The sequence below is a fragment of the Vanellus vanellus genome, assembly GCF_965231255.1.
Source record: "Vanellus vanellus genome assembly, chromosome: 6".
Lineage (NCBI taxonomy): Eukaryota > Metazoa > Chordata > Aves > Charadriiformes > Charadriidae > Vanellus > Vanellus vanellus.
In genome coordinates, this window is record NC_138911.1 from 17,296,575 (window position 1) to 17,319,386 (window position 22,812).

The 22,812-nt window shown below is 40.3% G+C and overlaps 1 protein-coding gene across 1 annotated transcript in view; it reads right to left on the reverse strand.

Moving 5' to 3' along the window:
- KCNQ1 (potassium voltage-gated channel subfamily Q member 1) overlaps nt 1-22,812 on the reverse strand; it is a gene marked incomplete at its 5' end in the record, with an annotated part of 365,071 nt that overhangs the window by 100,336 nt on the left and 241,923 nt on the right. The window contains 4 exons of the mRNA XM_082485244.1: nt 3,179-3,240; nt 4,049-4,095; nt 4,778-4,872; nt 12,127-12,202. Coding sequence (XP_082341370.1) covers nt 3,179-3,240; nt 4,049-4,095; nt 4,778-4,872; nt 12,127-12,202 — 280 coding nt within the window. The remainder of the gene's footprint in view (nt 1-3,178; nt 3,241-4,048; nt 4,096-4,777; nt 4,873-12,126; nt 12,203-22,812) is intronic.

The window sequence follows — 22,812 nt, forward strand, 5'->3', positions numbered from 1 at the left end:
ACCGATCGGGGTGTGGGCACGGCGGGTCCTGCAACTGCCTGCACTCAGCCGTGGCAACACACATCTCAAAGAACATAGCATTTGCCACCCTCAGCTTTATAAGCAACAGAGAACAACAGCAAAGTCAGAATATGCTGTGATTACACACCGGATTGCGGTTTCTTTTCACGAAGGCCTATCAGGTCGTGCAGTTTCTAGTTACATTTACAAGACCACCTTTTCAGTTGCTTGCCAAAATTAGAAAATTCTACAGGAAGGAATCTGCAGGAAGGTTCCTGCAAGTGTGATTCCTCCCCCTGGCTTTCGCATATTAGGAAACAATCTTTAGTTACATTATCACAAACTGTATATATTACAAGGTCAAAGTTTCACTCAGTGCGTAGGATGAACAGACTTTACAGGACTCTCTCCCTCACATGAACATGTTGCTAAATTTAAAAGAAAACATGGGGGTTTTTGCCGATTTCAATACTTGGAAATTCAGATTTGTGCCATAAAGTATCATAATTCCTGCCACTACACTTCTGTTTGACTCTAAGCATTTTATTTTTAAAAAGTCCCTTTCACATGCCATCCCCTCTGTACTGCCAGCCGTAGATATGCCTCCAGAGCACGCCTGCTTGTGCCACAAGTACAAAAGCTTTACAAGAGTGACATAATGTCCCGGAAACACAATTAAATACTTTGGAAGATGGAATTATGTCTATTTGTAAGTGCTTCTCAAGTTAAAATCCACCTCCGTAAAAGCCCATAGGAATATACGTAAAATTGGGTTCCGCCTCTGTGATGTGCAAGTAGCGGATCCTGTGCCCACAGCAGACATCCATAAGCAGAAGCACTCAAAAGTTTAAAAAATGGAAGTTCAGGGTTTCTTCTCTTCCTGCTCTAACACAGACTTTCTGACAACTGTACACCAACCAGCCTTCTGCTGCAAAGAGCACACTAATGACCACTGAGGAAGATCTGTTGGAACTCAGCTTATTCCCGTGGCATGGGAAGGACCACGTATTTTCTTGCTGTAGCAGGAGCATCCAAATAATTTCAGAAGGCCGCGACTCATTTTAAAAATGACTTAAAGGAGATTTTTTCAAATGCACAAAAGGTGGTTAGATGCTAATGCTAGCCTGCACCCTCGAAAACCTCTCCTTCCAAAGTCCAAGATTCAAAACTAATTCACAAACCCAATGAGATGTAACTGTGTAAAATACATAGTCACCTTAAAACCCAGCAGATACAGATATCCTTTACATATTGCCCAGCTCAGGAAGGATTTAATTGTATGTTGAAAGTATACCGTGGCCTTTATGGGAAAAAGGCGGCCAAACTCAGGGAGCAAAAATACCAAAGGAATAGCTTTGGCCACCATCTGCAGCTGCAGCAAAAATGTGATTTCAGCATTGCCAGTGTGTTGTCATGTATACCACTGTTTGCAGAGTCCAACCGAAATTCTCTATTTTTAGCCTCTCAGCTACTTTCAGATAAAATTCCTGCAGATAGGAGTAGCTGTATAGGGCAGATAACATACAACTCTGAAACCACAGATGACCTCATGCAACTGCAAAGAAAGAAGGGTCTGTTACTTAAAACAAGGCTAAAATTTAACCCGGCTATACTAAAATTAAACAGGGAGTGTTTTACAGTCCCATTACAAGACATAAAACAACAGTCACTATAAATTAACAGCTTACTTATTTGTAAGGATGTAAAAAGAGTAATTAATAACCCCAAAACAGCTTATCTCTGAGCCAGTACAGCACCAAAACTTTCCCAGGCTCGTTGGAGATTTTACAAATAGCACTGAGAAGCTATTTTAGCTGTCATTTGAGAATTATTTGTCCAAACTGAAAAGTTATTGCCCTTTGTCACAAGTCACGGGACATTTTTTAGTGTTCCACAGTTTTAGTTGACATTACGGAGAAAAAATAAATAAATGTAATCCAAACTTTCTGGAAAGGGCTTCCATGCGTAAGAACACTTACCGACCACAGATCTGAGTGAGCACTGCAGAGCGATTCTTCTTCGTGCAAAACGCACTGTACCTTCCTATGTTCTACTTCACCCTTTCTGTGTGTGACCCTCTACACCAAAAGGCACCTGTTCCCTGTAAAATGCCATTTATTTCCAATAGGTTGAAGTACAGTTCCGAGTACTATCATTCAAGTTTGTCTTCAGTATTTCAGGAGAAATGTGTAAGGAACGGATATGCCACAAGTGAATCGATACAGCTCAGGGTGCTCAGTTCACATCCCTGGGGATGTGTTGCTCACGCCTCTTTTGGTTTGCAGAATATTCGCCCGATATTTCTTCAGAACAAATCTCTCATGAGGTTATCGCGTACTTCTGGTTGTAGAAGAGACACTCTGAAAGCTCTTTTCCTCAAGAAAATTTTCACTACTTAATGAACAGTTCACTCAAATGAGCAGTTTAGATATGAGTGAAATAACCCAAAAGTAAAGAAATTCTTTCACCCCCTCATCAAATCACTATAAGGGATCAGTAAAGGATTCAAACCATTTCTCTTAACTCTCCTTTTCTTTCCTTAATACCAACACAGGCAAACCTATATTTTTTAACAATGACTCGTCATCTAATTTTTCACGCACAGCCAGCATTGAAATAAAGGGTTACAAAGCACTTAACTCTTAATTTGAGATTATAGAAAACGTCTGATTTTTTTCTGGTTTCACGTCACTTGAAAGGAGAAACTCCATTTGTCATAAGGAATGAAAACCAGGACAGAACAACGTTTGCTATCGCGCTCTCTCTAAGGAATTGTAGGTGGAGTTATATAAACAACAGAGCAACGATCAAAAGGAAATGTTAGGGACCATAATATACTGAGGTATTAAAGGAACAGAGCCTTTTATCTATTGTGGAGGAAGGAAGTAGAGCATTGAGACATGTGTAATATATAGAATTAAAAATCAAAAACCCAAGCAAGTCCCAAAAGAGACCAAAATCAATAAAGTCTGGTTTGTTTTTTTTTTTTTTTCTTATTCTGTTAAAATTACAAGAAAGAACCAAAAATGCAATCTCCCACAAAAACTATGCTCCATCACCTGGAAAAGCCAGGCATTCAACTCTATTTTAAGCCAAATTTTTCCCCACATCCTATGAAACAAGCACTGTTCGATCACAGACCATGTCCTCATTCACTGCCAGTCTAACTGAGGCTTACCTTGTCCTCCACTCTGTTCAGCCTGGCACCAATCGTGTTATTCCCTCGATCTTTGCTTTTTTCTGTGGAACGAGAAACATTTTCAAATTAATATATGGTGGTATAACAAAATAGCAGCAAGCCACAACAGGGTGTGTTTAACTAGCCCACCAACGCGGTGTAACTGAACACCTTTGCCAGGCTGGTAGTTCTATTCCTTAACAGCAGCTTTTTGTTTCTTTTTATAGCATTAGCCCACGCCACGGCTTTTAACAGCCCTTAAGTTTAAGGCACTTTCAACCTCAGTTTTAAGCTTTAACCTGGGAGAACAAAACTTTTCCCAGTTTAGTTAATGTTTTAATTGCCATTTAAACCCAATCTGCCACTATACAAAAGTCTCCCCAGCAAACTTGAATTTGATAACATCTGATCTTTTTTCCCCCTGTAAATTATATAGAAACATGAGTTTGAAAATGACATTAACAGAGAGTTTTCGTTAGCCAGACTTGTCGCAAACAAACTTAGTACTTTGTGCTCCTTTCTCAGTCCTTTTTCAAAGCTATCAAAGCTCTATGTGAATATTACTGATTTCACAGGAACTCTATAATCATAGCACGTCATTTTATTCAAAATATGGTGAGTCTCAGAGACAATAGAGCCAACATTTTGAAAACCTCTGTGAAAGTAGGTGCTTTGAATATCTAAATAAGAACAACCCTATTTTAAAGGTGTTGATGACTAAATATCATTGTGGATGCCTAAAATTCAGACCACAAGTGGTTGGCACTGTTTAAAAATTTGGCAACAAAATAAAAAGTATTTTAACAAGTATTTTCCATTAATTATATCTTCATCAGATTAACTTCAGACACATCCTTCATATTAACTTACCTGACACGGAGATGAAAAGAGATGGCTTCCCAATGGATTGGTCCAACCTGTACAAAAAGAATGATTTTTATTTTTTATCAGCCTGAACCAGCATCTTCGCTTTCTCTAGCTGGAGCGGGGAGACCTCTTCACAAACAAGCAAAGTTAAGTTCAAACAGTTCTGGTTTGTACTGTAAGTGAAGCAGTTGTATTGGGCTAAGAATGGCTTGAAATTAAAAAAATAGTAACAAACTGGGATTAGACTTAGGTTGGTCTTTAGCCTCTTTAACCACTGCGAAGTTTTACCATGCCCATTGCTTTTCCACATAAACAGCATCGTTTCCTCTTTTCCTTGTTCTTCTGCATCTCACTTGTTGCCTCTATCTGCCATCTCGCTGCTCTGAGGTGCAGTTCTACCAGAGCAGGTGCCAGTATTTCACTCTGTATGTATAAAACAGCCCCTAACATATAGGGATTACAGTGTAGAGTCATAGCTAGCAGGGATTGAGGCAATACATGGAAGTATAATGAAAATTGTAAGTCCTGATTGTCAGATTTTTAAGCTCTTTGCTTTTTCCTTCCTGAGTGAAAACTTCACTTGAATGCCATTTCCATAACTTTGATCAGTCCTACCAATACGGCACCTGGAACCCTGTCAAGTTTTTGACCCCCAGTCCCATTCACTGATTTACTTACAAACATCCCCCTGCTGGTGTTTACGGATACAGACACTGAACTTTATTGACATACCTCCTCTGTAATTCCTTGATTCGCACCATCAGGTTGAGGTGGCCCTGCGAATACTGCTCAATAACGTCTCGGACATCATAAGGCTTCCTAGCTTGCTGTAGAATTCAAAAACAAACAAACAAACATGCCTTTAAGCCACAAGGATGTAGGAATCTTCTACGGTAATGTAGATTTTTTTCAAGAGTAAGCAGTAAGTTCTTTTAACCACTTTTAACACTGTGTAAACATTTGAGATTCTTTGATTGTTGCCATGATGACACATTTTTTGTGGAATAATTACAACAGTTCTGATTTCATCCACCTTTTTGTTCCTGTGGGTCTACATGCCTTGCAAGAAATTATCCACCAAACTTGAGGCCAAAAGAACTTGCGGCAAAAAAAGTATATCTGGCGCTTTGCTCAGAAGGTTGTGGTCACTCTATTTTCTTCTGGAAATAAAGATCATACTCCTCGGCCACCAAACAGTAAAGAGGTCTTTCACACATGCAAGCCCTTATTCTCTCAGTCAGCAGCAAGACAGCTGGAGTTCTCAGTTCAGCCCTCACCCTGGGAAGGTTGAAGCAGAGTCTCGGCTGAAGGGGCATGACTGGTTTCCTCTTCCAGAAAGACTGGCTGAGCTACCGGGAAATACTGCGAAAATATTGGTGCAAGGAATGACCAGAGAGAAAGCCCTGTGTCTGTAATTTGCACTTGAGTCATGGGAAAGCCTTATCTGACCTATTAGTAATAACAACACTTTTGTGTGGTATTAAAGATGGTGATTTTAACCAATAAACACCAAGACTAACTGGAAAGCAAGTGGATGAACTTGTCAAAGTGCAGTGACAAATTAAAAATATCATAATCCTGCATCTAGAAATGTCCAAACAGCACCAGCGCTACATATGAGAAGCAGCAATGAAACTCTAAAACAACAGAGAAGAGGACAGGGGAAAAGAGAAGAGTGTAAACTTCACACATTAGAATCACAGAATCATAGAATGGTTTAGGTTGGAAGGGACCTTGAAGATCATCGAGTTCCAACATCCTGCCATAGACCGGGCCACCTCCCACTAGGCCAGGCTGCCCAAGGCCCCATCCAGCCTGGCCCTGAACACCTCCAGGGATGGGGCCTCAACAACCTCTCTGGGCAACCATTAGACTGAACAATAACACCTGAACTTAGGATTTGGTAGAAAACTTTTTCTTAAAGATGTTAATCAAATCAGTCAAACAATACAGTAACTATAAATGCCATGCCAGCAGTATGCCAGCAGGTCGAGGGATTCTGCCCCTCTAGGGCAGGTCGAGGGTGATTCTGCCCCTCTACTCTGCTCTTGTGAGACCCCACCTGGAGTACCGCATCCAGCTCTGGAGTCCTCAGGACAGGAAAGACATGGACCTGTTGGAAGGTGTCCAGAGGAGGGCCACAAAAATGATCAGAGGGATGGAACACCTCTCCTATGAGGACAGGACTGGAGAAGAGAAGGCTCCAGGGTGACCTTATTGTGGCCTTTCAGTACTTGAAGGAGGCTTATAAGAAAATTGAGGACAGACTTTTTAGTAGGGCCTGTAGCGATAGGACAGGGGGCAATGGTTTTAAACTGAAAGAGGGTAGATTCAGACAAGATATAAGGAAGAAATGTTTTACTATGAGGGTGGTGAAACACTAGCAGAGGTTTCCCAGAGAGGTGGTAGATGTCCCACCCCTGCCAACAGACAAGGTCAGGCTGGATGGAGCTCTGAGCAACCTGCTCTAGTCGAAGATGTCCCTGCTCATCGCAGGGGGGGTTGGACTAGATGAAATTTAGAAGGTCCCTTCCAACCCAAACCATTCTGTGATTCTATATTTCTGACTAATTCACTATGCTGTCTAAAGATACTCTGTAGATAATTTTCGAGGTTTGATGAAAACCTTGGTAACACTGAGTTACAACTTTTCTTTCTTGCATCTTTTGAGAGCAAGGAAAAGTTTACAGCGGTAGCTTCTAACATATCAGAAATTTGTATCCCATCTGAGGTCTCAGAAATATTTTGTCATCTGTACTTCAAAAGCTGGAGATGTCTCTGCACTGCTTAACCTTATTTCACACGCTGCAGGCCTTCCTCAATTCCGTGCTACAAATAGCTTCTTTTTTTTAAGCCAAAGGAAAGCGGGATCCAATATAATAACCATGCTGTGGCACCTTCATGGAGGCCCCCGCACCCACCCAGGAGGTAGCTCCCACATTTTAGGGATCATTACTTTATGTTTAGGAATTTACATTTTAGGAATCGTATACTTTAATAATATCGCTTCCTCAAACAAATTATATTTTAGTCTGCCAGATTCCCCAAAGCCAACTGCAAACCATGGGTGAATGTGAGATACCCTCTAGTGGAAGGCGAAACAGCAATGGGAATTGCTTCAGTCTAACCAAAGAGAGCACAGAAGAATCCCCAAGAACCCTGGCTGCTTACACACACATAAATCGTAACTAACATCCACAAAGAAAGAAATATGATTCAACGGTGGCATAAGCCCATAAGTCTTTCGATGGACTAGTAATGTAAACATGATTATATAAATAAAAAAGAATTCTTGGATTTTTTTTTTTTTTTTTTACTATAAATAAGCAAGAGAGGAATCTGCAAGAGCAGCTTGAAAACTCCAGGTTCAGAAAAGCTGTTCAGTAAAAATATAGATGCAGAGCTTTCTCCTGCCGTCTTCACACTCTGATGCAGGGGTCTGACAGTAGAAAGAGTAGGTATGTCCCTGCCTGTTTTTCATTTACTGGGCTGCTTCTTTCTCTTTAAAACAAGAGCTGAAAACCTGGAGTAAACAGAATTTATGAATGAAGCTTAATTTCCAAGTAGGATAGGGTACTTAATAGTGAGTACTGATTACTCTGTAATTACTTCATATTGAAAGCTGATCTTTCAAGAGATGTTGATGTTAACTCTTGATGTTAGCTTTGTAAAGGGAAAAAAAAGCTGCAGCGGGCAACGGACGTGTATTGAAGAAACCAAAGTAGAAGTCAGCCTCACAGCTTTCCTTAACTTCTCTTCCTTCCTTTCGTCCCTCTACTAATTAACCAATACTCACGGCAAAAATCTTCATAAATGAGTTAAAATTTCCCCCATCTTACATGAAAGTTTGCAAAAGGTGCAAAAGTCAATGCCAAAATATTAAAAGGGCACCACTGGCCATTGCTGTTGCCTTGTAGCTGCGTGCACAGGGAGGCAGACCTGGGAAAGGGAGGGGGGAATCCGTGCAAGGGGAATTTCTGGGAAATATAACAAAATAACAGCCAAATAAAATGGGTAGAACATCCTTTGAAGGACGGGACACTCTGAGCTACATTGTTTGGTACAGCGCAGTACGGAGATTAGAAAAGATTACACACACAATTCATGATTCATACCATGACAAATGAATTACACAAGATGATGAATTATAAGACTATAAATGCAAGATTTTCCAGTGAAATTGTAACAAACCAGGCAACAGTTACTCATGTCATCAATGGAACTGCAACCTGTATTTTTAGTTTATGCTACGTATAGAATATTTGCCATGGTGAAAAACATAACACAAGCTAAAAACATATTTTAGAAGGAAAATGATTTACTCAACAGGAAGAATTTACATGGAAAGAGGAAAAAAAAAGATTTCAACGTGACAATGGGAAATCAGATCAAATCCCTGGTCTCTGGATCTGTGACGGATATCGCAGTTGTATCCACGTGTGTAAGACTTAAGGCATTTAGAAACTTTCCTAATTGGATAACTAAGGTTACTTACTCATGAATCCAGCTAACGGAATAACCGAGTGTGGTGATTTTCTTTCTGAAATTCAGTTTTAAGGTTAGACTGGGCCAAAGACATCTGATTTATAACTAATATATGAAATTCATTGTTGGTGGGTGGGGTGAACAAAGCCTAGAAAACCCACGGATTTCTAAGTACTGTTTTCCCTATAATCTACAGAATGCTTCCTTAACCATGAGCCATTCACCTTAACTGATGCACAGGACTTGTGTTGACTGCTACCAGGATATGATCTTTCCTACACAATTTGAAACAGTCCTACAGACTTTACGAGAGCGTAAACACACCCATAAAAAAAGGTATTAATTCTTTATAATATTAGGCTGGGTTCTTACACAGTCTTCATCATATGGACTATATTCAAACCTGGAGTTTAAAATAGAGCATAAATTTTTCCCCTCCTTTTAAAGAGGAAATGTTACCCAAATGTGATGCTTCATAAAGAATTGCTTTTCATGTCCTTTGAAATGTCTTTGTTTCCCTGTTTAGCTTCTCTTTATTTATTTTATTTATTTTTATTTTTTTAAAACAGGAAGTCTCTTCTTTCTAACTGACTTTTGTCCTTGTGGTACCATCACCCCCTGTTATTAATCGAGCTCTTAAAAAAATGCATCTAGGCAAGTTTAGGCATACAGGTGTATCCTGCAAACAGCTGGTATAGTTTAAGAACCATGCTGGGTTCATGCTGGGACCTATTTTGCAAAATTTTCCTCTTCCTCCCCTTCTTCCTATGCTTCCCCTCCTCAACAGCTTCAGAGGCATCTCTAAAAAATACTCCTTTTAAGTGCTGGCCTTGCAATTACTTATGTTCCAGCTAATTTTAAGCATGAATAGTCCAATGGACTTCAGCTGAAATTTGTCGGTTTGTTTTGTTTTCTTTTTTCCAATAGTTAGAGAAAAAAAACCCCACCGAACCTGAATTTTCTTTTAGGAAGATACATTGCACATAAACACAAAAAGCTTAGACTGCAAATATCTACCAGAAAAAAAACTATGCAGACCTCTTAAATGCTGAAAGATAAATTCTTAAAATGCATCTTGTGCTTCACCTTAATTTTAGATATTGCGTCGGACTGGTTATTAGAACCTGTATAGTCATTACTTGGCACATGTTTAAACATTTTCATTTCTTATGACTATTTTATGTGCATACAATAGAACAAAGCAGATTTACAACATACTTTTGAGGAAAGAATAATGACAGTGATTACCTCTTAATTACAGGAGAGATTTTCAAAAGCACCTTGTGGCTTGAATTTCAAGGTGACTTTGTGCATTAAGTTACTTAGGTGCTTTTGAAAACTGTACCTTTGGTGCTCTCCAAATTTTTAAACTCGGTCATAACCTTGTATTCAGAAATTATGGAGAAGTATCAGATATCCCCGATATGTTCCTATTGGGACGTTCTGCATCTGACCAAGAGCAGCGTATCACCTGTACGCAGGAGTGACTCGAGATACATTTCACTTCAGCCTAACTGACATTTTCAGTTCTTTAGTAACAGCTAATATCGATAGCTCAGGAAGAAGAAAGACTACTAAGGAAGGATGAGAGACAACCTTGTTGAGGGGTTTTGTGGATGGCCAGGACCAGGTCTTTTGCAGATGCGAAAGTGAGAGTACAACTGAGAAGCCAGATTAGCAACCGGGATACCGAGTACAAACAAGTTTTAAGTATGAACTGAATAGTCCCATTCTATTCAGTCAAACGCTTTTTCAGCTTCTATCAAATCATCTGCCGCAGGGGAGTTTCGTTTATTTGCCAGGTGGATAATGTTGCACGCAGTGTTCAGGCATTTTCAAAATCCGTTTTTGACAAATACCACTTGGGAGGTGGATATATAACGCGGAGATTTCTTGTTTCTAAGCAGTTTAGTTAATACCACGGCAAATATTTTATGACCTAAATTTATGAGAGCAACGATTCAGGAATTACCACAGAGCAAAGGACCACAGTCAGCTTTTAGAATGAGAGTAAATTAAAGTGCAGTGGAACTGCCCCACATCTAGGCAGTTTTTCACAGAATGGCAGTGGGCACGTCACTGGAACGGGCCACGTCCGTCGCCGAGTTACAAGTGCTGGCCAGCACTTAGAAAAAATTAAAAAAAAAAAATTACTGTAAAAATGATTTTCAAGTAGCCCAGACATTGTACCGCTCTTCGTTTTAGTCCAACAAAACTCCCAGGCAAAATGCGCCAGCAGAAACTTTCTGAAAACGCCCTCTCCAAGAAAACCCCAGCCGTGGGAGATTTCAGCCTAAAACGGTGACAGCCTGAATAGGTTAGATGGAACCGAAGCAAATTTCTGCAAAGCTCAGGCAAACGTAGCCATAAAGGAGCTCATGAACGTTAGGAAAAATGAAAGTAAAATTAGAAAAGAAAAAATAAAAGCATTTCAAGCAGGAAATTGCTAAAGAATTCAGGCAGTGCTCCCAAATTTCGAGGAGGAAATCAGAAGCGGGGTTTTGAAGAAGCGGCCCAGCGTGGCCTTACAGAACCAATGCTCCCTTGCCCTGTTTGTCGCCATCAGCTCGATCCTAACTTTGTGCCCTTCAGATCTGAAGGAAAAAAGACACCCTCCCCCTTTTTGGGGGAGGGGGTGGGGGGTGGTCTAGGTTAAGGGCGGTAAAGCTTTTTAGCCTATCGTAAGCAGTAGCGGCGAGGTCATATATGAAAACGGATGTGGGCAGTTGAGCCCCTCTCTTTCTTTGCATTTTCAGTTGTGAAGCCTGTTCTCCGGAGATTGTCCCTTATTAATTGATTTCAAGTAAAGTAATGTATTTCTTACACATATATGTATAATATTCACCTGGTTTAAATCAAGCTGAAGGCTGTTGACAAGCGTTTTTACTGGATTAATGAAATTGATTTAGAAAGCACATTCTTAGAAAGTTTGCAGCCAGAATTTTTTATTCAGACCAGGCAACGAGGTTAATTAGCTACTGTGAAGCGCTTGCGGTATCGCAATATCATAGCAAGAGAAGGGGCGCACGGGAAACGTACGTCAGTGAAGGGCAGAGGAGTAAAGAGAACTGATATATCACAAACCGGGAAGGAGGTCTCCTACCTATGCAGAGGGGAGAAGGGAAAAGGAAGGAGAAACCTTCCAATAGGCTAACAAATTTCCACCCCGGCTTCTTATCTGGACTTCATTATCATTGAGTAACAGACAGAAACGAGGCTGAGGTAGTATTTTAATCTCTAATCCTACTGACTCAGCATGACAGTAACATGCAGCTCAGAATTAATGGAGACATATGAGAACGTTTACACTGCGAGAAAGAGACAGTGATAACAGAGGGTTAAAGGTCAAGTCCATTAGCAGAAAATAACATTTTAATTCAGACTGCATTTCAGGAGTTTAGCCTATTTCCAGCGCATCCACAGTTGACTAACCTGCTGCTGAACAACCACGCTATTGAAGGAAGAAGAGAATAGTGGGTGTAGCTCACCATTACCGAAATGAATTGTGTTAGTCTCTCTTAAGTTTCTAAAAGAAACAATGGATCTGGAGAATAAAAGGGTTTATTTAGAAAAGGAGCTTTTTCTTCACAACTCACCTGAAACTTTTTCTTCGCCACAAAATACTGCATCCTACGAATCACCTTAATTGCAGCCCGGTGGTGTTCTCGCAGCCTGTGGGGAAAAAAGAGGAAGGTGAGTGGGGTGAAAGAGCATCTCCATCCAGACAATACACATAACAGTCTGCAGTAAATGCTTCACTAACAGGTGAATGTGTAATGTAAGTAGTTGCGATTCAGCCTGGGAGCACAACACGCTATTATGTTGACCTTCCCCACCTTGCAAGAAGGCTACAAAAATCCAGGATTTTATCTGCCCTATGCTAGGTTTGCATACGTTTCTCAGGAAAAAGAGGGGTCCACAAAACCTTCCCCCCACGTCTAAGCAAACCTCCACCCATCTTTCCCAGTTTCATTTCCACTAAAAAAAAAAATAAAAAAAAAAAGCTATCAAGTTGCTGCATATTCAGCCACGCACAGCTTTTATACACGGTCACTCCAGAAATTCAGCTTTGGGTTTTTTTGTGGTTTCTTTGTGTTGTGGTTTTTTTTTTTTAAGTCCGGTACAATATGTTTCTTCATTTATACGAATATGTTTTTCAAAAATTATTTTAACAAAACACTTTTAAGGTTTTTGACTCATTGACTGCTAAACAAGCCAGATGATTTTGTGGTAGGCTGGATGCAACATCTACAGACACGTGTATCCCCAAACCGAACTAAGTGCATATAAAGACAAAATAATCTGAAAGATCTTTAAACAAATATATATCCCTCTTCATGCACATGCATAGGAACCAAAAACAGAATTAAAAAATAATAATTTGTTCTTTGTACATTAAAATAACAGATTTTCATAGTATCCGACATTATTTTTTACACAGTTCATTAAGAGCAACAGATATTTTAAATTTTTTAGTGTCTTCCAAAATGATGGTTTTTTCTTAACATTAAAATACCAAATCAAACATTTAAGCCGTGCCGATGATTTATTCTACTTTCTCATTCTATTACTTTTATCAAGATGTGCTCGAATGCCATCATTGCACAACCTTTATTTCCTTTTTAAAATGCATGAACGTCTAGTATTTCTAACTCTCATCCCAAACAGACTTCTCGTGACGGCTTTGGGGAAGCAGCAGTAAAAGCAAAGTTAGACATTCCAGATGTTTTATCTTTATAAAATTATTAGTAGTGATACCGACAGCCCGGCAGACTGAGATGTCGTTAGGCAGCGCTTTCTGCCTGTGCTGAACCCGACAGCACTCGTACTCACTATGGGATCCAAAAGTCACATTTAAGTTCTGTAGAGATTTGGGTCTTTGGTATGCTATAGCATGGTATCACCCAAGCCTCGTCAGTTAAATATAACCTGGAATTTTAGTGAATATTTGCGTATCTCCTCAAGACGAATTTCCCCCAGCCAACAGAAGTTCTGCTCGTGCAAAGGGTGGGCGTCTGTCCTCTGAGCAGCATGGCAAGTTGTAGCCAGTGTTCCCTTTCTGAAAACTCACATTTTTGGTGGGAAAACAGCTTTCCGCGAAGCCAAAAACAGAACAAAAAAAAAGCTCTCACTTTCTACTTGTAGATACTGCTCTCAGGTGGTTTCCTTCTGTTACAGAAATTGTTCCGGTTGAGCAATGACAGAAAAGATTACTTTCTCTAGTTACAGTGTAAAATAGGGTTGCTTTTCAAACTAATAACATACAGCTTTTCACCACACGTCTCGAAATTGCTAAGACTGTAAGTGCACTTATATAAAGCGACTGGGCCTCAGTAACCATGCACCGATCTGCGGATCTGCAGTTGGATCTCTACAGGAAAGTCCTTCCCTCTTAACACCTTACTGAGGTGTCTCAGAGACAGTCTCTCCAGCTCCCTGCTCCCGCAGACCTGGCTGCAAGGTCGTGGTTCACGTTATAAAAATGGCAATTTGCTCCTCCTAACTGGGATGGCTGCCTGTTTGGATCGAGTCCCGGTGAACGGAGTTAGTCTAATGCTAGTTCGTGGTACCCCTGTTCCGCGAGCCTTGTTGCTGCATCGCTCTGCTGCTGGGGACAAGGACGACTTCCCCAAAAGCCAAAGGGAATAATGTGTTCGGAGTTCAGGCGGGAGCCAAAAAGACAGATGCTGCCTAATTTGCTGTTAAATATCAAAGGTGTGAAAATGTAACTGTCATGCGGCTATACATCGTACACACAGATGCGCACAAACCCAACTTATGACAAACAGAACGAAATTTCAATTGCAATAGAACTGCTTGTAGTATTTTGGTTTATGCCTCATTTCCTCTGGGGTGTTCTTCACAGTCCATTATTTCCGAGTAAAATATTTTTCTTTGGGACAGATGGTCACTAGTAAAGCACACCAAATCCCTCATTCTCTATCCAAATGACGAGTCCCCTCTACAAGCAAGACAGCTGGATAATAAAAATTCTATTCGCCATTTGGTGAAATAACAAAACTCTACCACCAAAATGATTTTCCAGCGCAGCTATTTTACATCAGTCATTGATCTGTGCTAACATGGACTTCCATGCCAGGAGGGAAAGTTAATATTCTCATTTTATTCCTTCCAGCTTCCCGCTCCAGTAGGAAACCTTACAGTAAGGTTTTACAGCATAAGCAGGAACAAGCTAATTCTGCACAACAGGCTGTCCCGATTCCCCAAGATTAAATGCTTTTGGGATGAGGGAAGGGAATAAAGGATTTAATTAGTAGCCAAGGTTATGATTCACCGTTGTTTGATCTCTTTCGCAAACCGGTAACAAATGCTTCACCAAATTGAGAGCTTAACCATTAACTGGCGATATTTGTTTGCTCAGCCACTTGTGACATCTCTGAATTCTGGTTACCGAATGGTTGTCTGCAACCCCTGGGGACATACAGCACGCTTAGGTGCCAGATAGCCACTCAATACATTACCGCCCTCAGAGCAAGAGGTTCATGAAAACATTGGGTTTGGTTTTTTTTTTTTTTTAAGGAGTGTGGCGGCAAATGACATCATCTGAGCGTGCTTACAGATTGCGGCAGCATACCTTCGCTGTGCATGCATCCCCGCAGGCAGCAGGAGATGCCCTTTGGAGAAGTAGTGCCGTGCAGAGCCAGCCTCCGATGGCAGGGTCGTTTCTCCCTCAGCCCCCGTGGAAGGGGTTTTTAGGGACTACCATGATACTCCGGAGAGCCCGCCGCCTTCAGTGCAGCTGTGAGAGATAAGCTCTCTTGGAATTGAAATCCCTCATTTTTACACGTTTGGTTTTGCCTAACTTTGGGAGAAAGCTTGTTTGATAAGCAAGAGGGTCAGCAGACAAGGGTTGTACCCTTTTGTTAACACAGCTATTTTCCTCTCCTGATCGTTCATCAAGCTTGAAGCCTCACCCTCACCATACCCATTAAACTCCTGATAACCGACATCCAAAGGGACTTGCCAATCACCATTTGAGCGATTCCAGTAACCATCGGCATATTACCTTCAAATAAACTGAAGTAGTTTGTGTGTCCACAAAATGAAGCTAAAGATTACTGCTTCCAATACCGGACAACATCTCAGCCTGCATCTTTACAAAGAAAAATTGCCAATGGGTTTCATTGGTTCCCAGTAATTTTCTTTCTCTACATAAACAGGACATCAAGATCACCTTGAACATGGCACATACTACGTGACATTTCCCATGGACTTAAACTCATAGAATTAGGCCCTGAAGCTGCCAATGAAGCCGTAACATCGTCAGAACCCATAGGAACGATGCAGAAGGGTGAAGGAGGATATAAAAACTCATCGACAACAGGAAACTACCCCGGTGCCAACAGGATCAATAGATTAATACAAACCTAAAGTATTTGTAGGTATGAACTAGGTTTCTTTCTTTGTGCCCTGGAAAAGTAACTTGTTGCGGATGCAGGCACTCCTCAAAGCATAAGAAATGAGGATTAAAAAAACCCCAGCAACAAAATACGATGGATTGAGCACCCACATTACAAAAGAAAGCCCGATAGAATGAAATGACTAGAAATCATTAGTTTTTCCTGCCTCGTTTTGTTGTTAGGATACTTAACCTACAACAAGTCATTTGGAGGAAACCTGATCTCTTCATTAGTCTGTCAGAAATCTGGACTGGAATTTCACGTAATTTGGAAAACAAGCATGTTGAAGAACTTCAGGTAATTTTACAGATGTTCTCATCTGGTTGGAAAGTTGTTATACATTTATAAATGCCTGAAACTATTGTAATGGAGCCATTTGTACATTTAACTGCAATATTATTCATTAGGGATTTCCCAAGGTGTGGCTCATTCCCCGGTCCCGCACTCGCCGACAGCCACAGTGAATGTCACCGGCTTCAGCCAACACCCGCCTGCCTCCTTCCTGCAAGGGGATCTGCAGGGCCACCCCAGAAGAACACTTTCTGGGACCAAGGCTAAAGATTTTTGGTTACAAAACCCAAGTGGCTTTACAAAAAAGGAAGTAAGCAGTTGCACGGTTTGCATGTTTTATGTTTCAAGAAAAATAAAAACTTTTTTTTTTTTTTTAAAAAATGAAGTCTTACCAGGTTAATACCTATTCTGAAATACACAGGGTTGGTTTTATTTTTCATTAAAGAACAAGAAAGGAAAAACAACCACTAATTAGAAATATTTCTTGTCCTTACAAAGCTGGTGAATTTGGTATCAAATCCTTAGTAATGCCATTAGAAGTTTGTTTCCCTTTTCATCTGAGGAAGATGTTCTACATATTAGTTTAGTGTTAACAGAAATATTAAAGCAACAAGACAGAGGAAAGGTGCTGCTAATTTCCTATTTGTAACACTTGCCTTTTTGTTCATTTATAGAACATTTTATTATCAGGACCTTAATGGCTGGCACAGACCTCCCAACGTACACGGACGCTGATATTATCAGAGTTAAAAGGTCAATGCTGTCTATTCAGAATGAGTTTAGCAAGAACGAAAACTCGGTAGGAGAGAGACACAGATTTATAATATCTTTTACAAAACGCCCATTTTGCAGTAAACCTAACACTGATTTGAAGTCAAGCTCAGTTTTCAAACATATTTAAATTCTCTGCAGTCATCTTACATTTCTGACTTAGGACAGAACTAAAGTATTAAGTAAGAAGGCTGAAGTCGGTTGGCCTGAAGTTCTTGGCACTAATCATTATTTAGACTTGAACTTTACCTTTAACACAGCAGATTTTAATAATACGTTGTGCATGTGAACTGAAATATTTTTTTCCATTTAGGCAGTGAAAAGCCTTCCTTGTCAGAGATTCTGGTGGATGAGATTCAGAGTAACTACATTAAGCCATTTCATTAGTGCATTTAAGTCTAATGAAATCTTTCATCATTAGTCCTCCAGGCATTTGTGGTGTAGAATTTGCCGTGGCTCAAGGTTATTCTTGTCTTTTCACACATTCTGTCATTCCCTGCCCATTACAGTTGATGGGAGTCCCTCCGTACTGGGCAACGTTTTAGATGTGATAAATTGGAAGGGATTAGGTTGCATCGCTGTGTATTCTGTAATAGGAAATGCTTAATCACCGTACCCAGGAACAAAATCAGAATCGCTGATTATTTCAAATAACGTGAGCTACCCAGCTTTTCCTTTCATTTCTTGACAGAGCTTGGCAACCGCTGTTTGCCATCATTATGATACATTTATTGGGGGCTTTCAAAATATATTCTGGCCCATAAATGATTTGCAAAAATCATCTTAAGGACAAACCAGTCAAAGCTGCCCAGAAGTGTTAGAAAAGTATGACAAGACTTGAAGAGCAAACCAGTTACAAAACTGAAGGGATATTAAATGGGCTTCAGCCGAACTTAGTGTTTACATAAATGCTCCCATAACATTTTCAATGTATGAATGTATTTATTTTTAATAGATAAACATTCTTTACCAGACCTTGCCCTCTGGGCTTCCCGTCCATTCGTGAAAGTAAAGTTAGAAACTAGTGACAAGCCAAATGAAATGAATTCAGCTATCCGCCACAGACCTCACTTCCAGCATCTTCACAGGTTTAAATGCAATAGGAATACAGAAATAACAGATATAATGTAGAACAGGGAGAATCACAAATAGCAGGTAAGCGAGATTTTTAAAATTTCTTTGGTCTTAGCAGTCAAAGGCATTCTAGTAATGATTGGAGAACAAGTAATCTGATTACGAAAGATCTACATCTACTAAACTCTTATTAGTGCTTGCAAATTGGTCACGAACAGGTAAGATTTCATCAAATGCATTTGTTTATCTAAGCACTGAATAATTCAATGTCAGCAGCAAATGATTTCTATGAAGGCATTTGATTAATAATTTCTGCAGAATAGTGTATTTTGAGTGTTTAATTTTAAAAATACGACCTGCTTTGACCTAAATGCATGTGTCTCATAATGCAATTTCTGTTCCTTACCTAGGGGAATGCGGGGGCTGAACTCCCATAGGAGTATTAGTGATTCTGACCTAAAAAATTGCTCTGCAAGAATACTCTGTAAGGGTAATGTCAAATTCACTCTTTTGGTGAACCCTTCAGCCAGTAAACATCTTGGTTATTATTTACTGAATGTGAACATAGCCCCAGGGGAATCAACTTAAGCTGAATTAACATTTGTAAGCTCCTCCCCCCGTTATGTATTCTCCGAGCTATCTGTAGTTGGTCCTTTTTTTTTTTTTTATTTAAAATATGTAATTTTAAATCCACAGTCATCTTTTAATGGATTTGTGTTTTATTTTACAGCAGCTTTCATGTCTCCCTTCTCAAAAGTCATGGGCTTAACTCCGAAATCCTTTCACGTAGTTATAGCAATCCTCTTTTCTCCGCAGAGAGCCTGGTTTAGCTTGGTTTGTGGATTTTTAAGAGACGTGCAAAAAAGACCAAGTTTAAAAAATAACATTGCCTTTGGTTGATTTTGATGCTTTAATATCTTCAGTTAATAATGAAAATAGCCTACTATTATAAGAAATGTTTAAAAAAAGGAAAAAAAAAAAAGTGTAGGATTTTCATAGCCATGCCATTGGAGAGTGGCGTATAAATGGGGGAAGCCGTCAGACAGACGCAGCCTCCCCACGGGGCGTGCGGCTCAGCGACCACAACTCGGAGCAGGAGGTGATCTCCCCAGCTCTCAGCTGCATCTCACCAGAGATGTAACGCTGGCGCACAGCTGGAGAAGGGCACACGCGCTGCCTTCAGCCCAGCACTGGGGATTTTCTCCAGCTTTGGGAGCCTTTGCGCAGCTGGTGGGAAACCTGATCAGCCACATTTGGCAGGTCAGGAAGAATCTCAGGTTCTCCACCGGTGACCTGGGAGAGGTGACCGAGGGGCAGCGGGGAAGCAGGAGGTGGGGGTTCACATGGAAAGGGGAAAACAAGCTCAAGTGACTTGACTTATTTCAGGCACTAATAGCACTTTGAGACTCAGAGCGATTCCGAAAAATGCAGCTCATCAGTCTAGCCCTTTAATAGATGTTCATATCAAGGTAATCTGAAATGAATATTTAACTGCAGGCCTGAGAAGGGAAAGAACCATTGCGCTCCCGACCTGGAGTTAACACAGGTAAAAATAATAACTGCCGTGTGGATCAGCCAGAGATGGCACAAAGCACAAAAGTTTTCGGAAACTCCTTTTCTGACAGGGAATACAAGTCTCACAAGGGGCTTGGCTTCATAACTTAACTAGCCCAAACTACAAAGTCTCTAATATCTATACTGCTGCTCAATGACTATATTGCTGTAACTCAAGGTGGACCATTTTACAACCGAATTTTCAAGAACAGCTTCCTGCAAAGCATTCATGTGATGCTGGGAGACCGGACACAGGATAAGGAAGATAAACGCACGATTAAAAGCAAAGTTTTCAAGCACGCTGACTCTCTGCTCCATCCCCAGTTGTCCCTCTATTCCTCAGCGTATCCTGACAAACAAAACAACAAATGGTTTCCAACTAAACAGAAGAGCATCCAGACTCTAAACAGCATAGGATTCTGGAGCACAATGCTCAAATTTGTTCATCGTCTCTTGGGGGAAATGGTCCAACACATAGTACATCTAGAACCAAGACAAATTGCTGTAGCTAGACTAAAGATCACGTATATGTTTGCAGCGCTAACGGTATGTTGGGGCGAACAGATGCAGCATCAGAAATTTCCTTTGGAGTCTGCCCACAATGATACCAGCTAAGAACATAACCCGTACTATAAAAGTTTGTGCTGAAATCAGGCAAGAGCACGAGATTTCTTGTACATCCTAAGTCGCCTTAGCTGTGTGTTTTCACAATTCTGTTTTTCCAATTCTTTCTGTTGCCAGGGTATGGAGAATTGCACAAAGGACAGGGGGGAAAAATAGGAAGACAAAATTATTTTTGGAAGGGACTGAAATACCCTGTAGAGAAAGCAGGACAAACATAAAAACCAGTTCCCATTTTGTGCGAATTGGCTGTTGTTCTCCAACTTTGGTGATATCAGTATAAAATACCACTTGATATTGATACCCATATCAAATCACAATGACTCTTTATTCAGCTCTTCACTCCCTGTATCTTGTTGCGTCCGAAGGCAGTCGCTTTTTTACACGGTTTCAAGGCCAAGCAATTTGAAAGTAACTAGACACAAATGAGATCACAGATAAGTAAATAATAATGTATGGCATTGTCTTACCGACATAGTCTGACACATTAAACTCCTTTTCTAAAGAAAGTGAAGACAGAACACAATGGAACTGTAGTTCAGTGCACACGGAAAGCCACGGATATTATTATTTTGCAGCATCTGGCTAAGAGCAATCTTTTCTGATTAAAAAAAATATTTTTTGCAGAGCTTGTCATTCACGGCTCTGAATTACACAAGGATATGCTGGGCTACAACCAGCGATACTAGGAAGAAACAACCGTATTGCCTATGGTTACTTGCCTCTCTACTGTTGGCTTATTAAACTTACAATAAACTTTGAATATTAAACTGGCTGATGTTACAGTACTTCATTACGCTCAACAAGCTGTTAACACTACACGGAAGCCCTTTGATGTATTCGTCATAGGGAGTTACAAGACCACTGCAAACTTAAGGCTGATTTTGGCTTTTCTGTTTGGCTTAAATTGCATTGCCCGGAGCCCATATCAGATACAACCTGTACACAAAAATATCTAATGCCAACTACGAGATGTAAAAGCATCAAAATTATGATCAGCTCATTAAGAATTGTCAATTATTTGTTTCCACTCTAGACAATACTTTAACATGCTAATTTAATATGCGTTGTATCCCACATCTTAATTAAGACTTATCATGTAATACTACTAATAAAATCCCATTTAACTTTTTCATTTGAGACAAAAGAAATAAGCTTTTATTAGGTCAGCTACTGAAGCAGTTCATAGGGGATGCGTGGAAGGTCAAACCAATATTGCGTTGCCACTTATTTAACCTCACACAATGACTTTAGCTAGAAGCTCTTTTGGTTTTTTTCCCCCCTCATCTCTGTAATACGTGTATTTTTAAATAATGGTGAATAGGTACAGAAAAGTTGTTTTTTCTTTGTAAAACCAATCATAGGCAAGAGGTTAGATTCACTCATACACCCTCACAAGTTCAGGCTATTCTGCCAAAGCAAAGTAGGTAAATGAAGAGAGTATCTCAGCTGTTCAACAGAAACGAAAGTCATTACACAGTTGTGACTGACAAGATAAAGCAGGACTCCCGTTGCGGAGACAGGAATTACAGCAGGAAAAAGTATGTGAAAGGAAAAGGCCATCGACCTGAATAGCAATATTTACATTCCCAAAATCAGTGATAATACAATTTCAGAAATCCTAACGTTTACCATGTTGTTTTCTACTACAGAGATGATTGGCAAGTTCTCCTGCCATTTAGTAACGAAGAAGAGAAGATGGATGTCGCTGCTGTGAAGCTGTTTCTAAGCGTTACATTCTGAAATCAAAAAATACCCCATCATTGCCATAGAAATCAACCAAAAAACATGAGGACAGATTCTGCGCTGATTTACACCATGAGACGCTAGAAGGGTCTGGAAGCTGATGGACTGTTAGGTCACCGTGGCTTCTGGCCTGCCATCTCTGGAGGGGCTCTGGATAGAACTTGTGCAGAATGATATAAGTGTCTGCTCACAGCTGCACTTTTTAGTGGGTGTATCCTCCAAAAATAAAGTGGTAGAAGACTATAAACATAAGGGTGTTGTTACAGTTTGTGCAAGCTGCGATGAAAAGCACGGCAAACCTTGAACAGATAGCAGTAGGACAAGGGGACTTAATTTCCCATGCCAATGCCATCACTTCGGGGAAAAAAAAGCAGTTACAAATGTAGTTCAAAACTGCAATTTTTGCAACTGGAAGCATTCTCAAGGATTTGTTATTTTACAATGGTGGAGAAACACATGGGATTTCAACTTGCGGAGAACAGCCTTTTCCTATAAATCACACAGCGTAATCTGAAACCTAGAAACAGCACAGGGGCTCACATTTATGGATTTAAAACAGATGAAGAGCAAGCATGCTCTTAACCCTTTCCCCATAATTTCTTCCCCGTACGAAATGAAAATGAATACGCAAGTACTGAACAGAAAGTAACTTGGTAACAATCAAGATGACTACAATCCTGTAAACACCCAAAACTTCAGCTCTTCGACCGACTTCCCTAAGGACACAAGCACAGAATTGTCCTAAAGCAAAGCACTGTAAACCAGTTGGAGCATAAGCCACTCTTCGGACTGTTCTTTCATCAA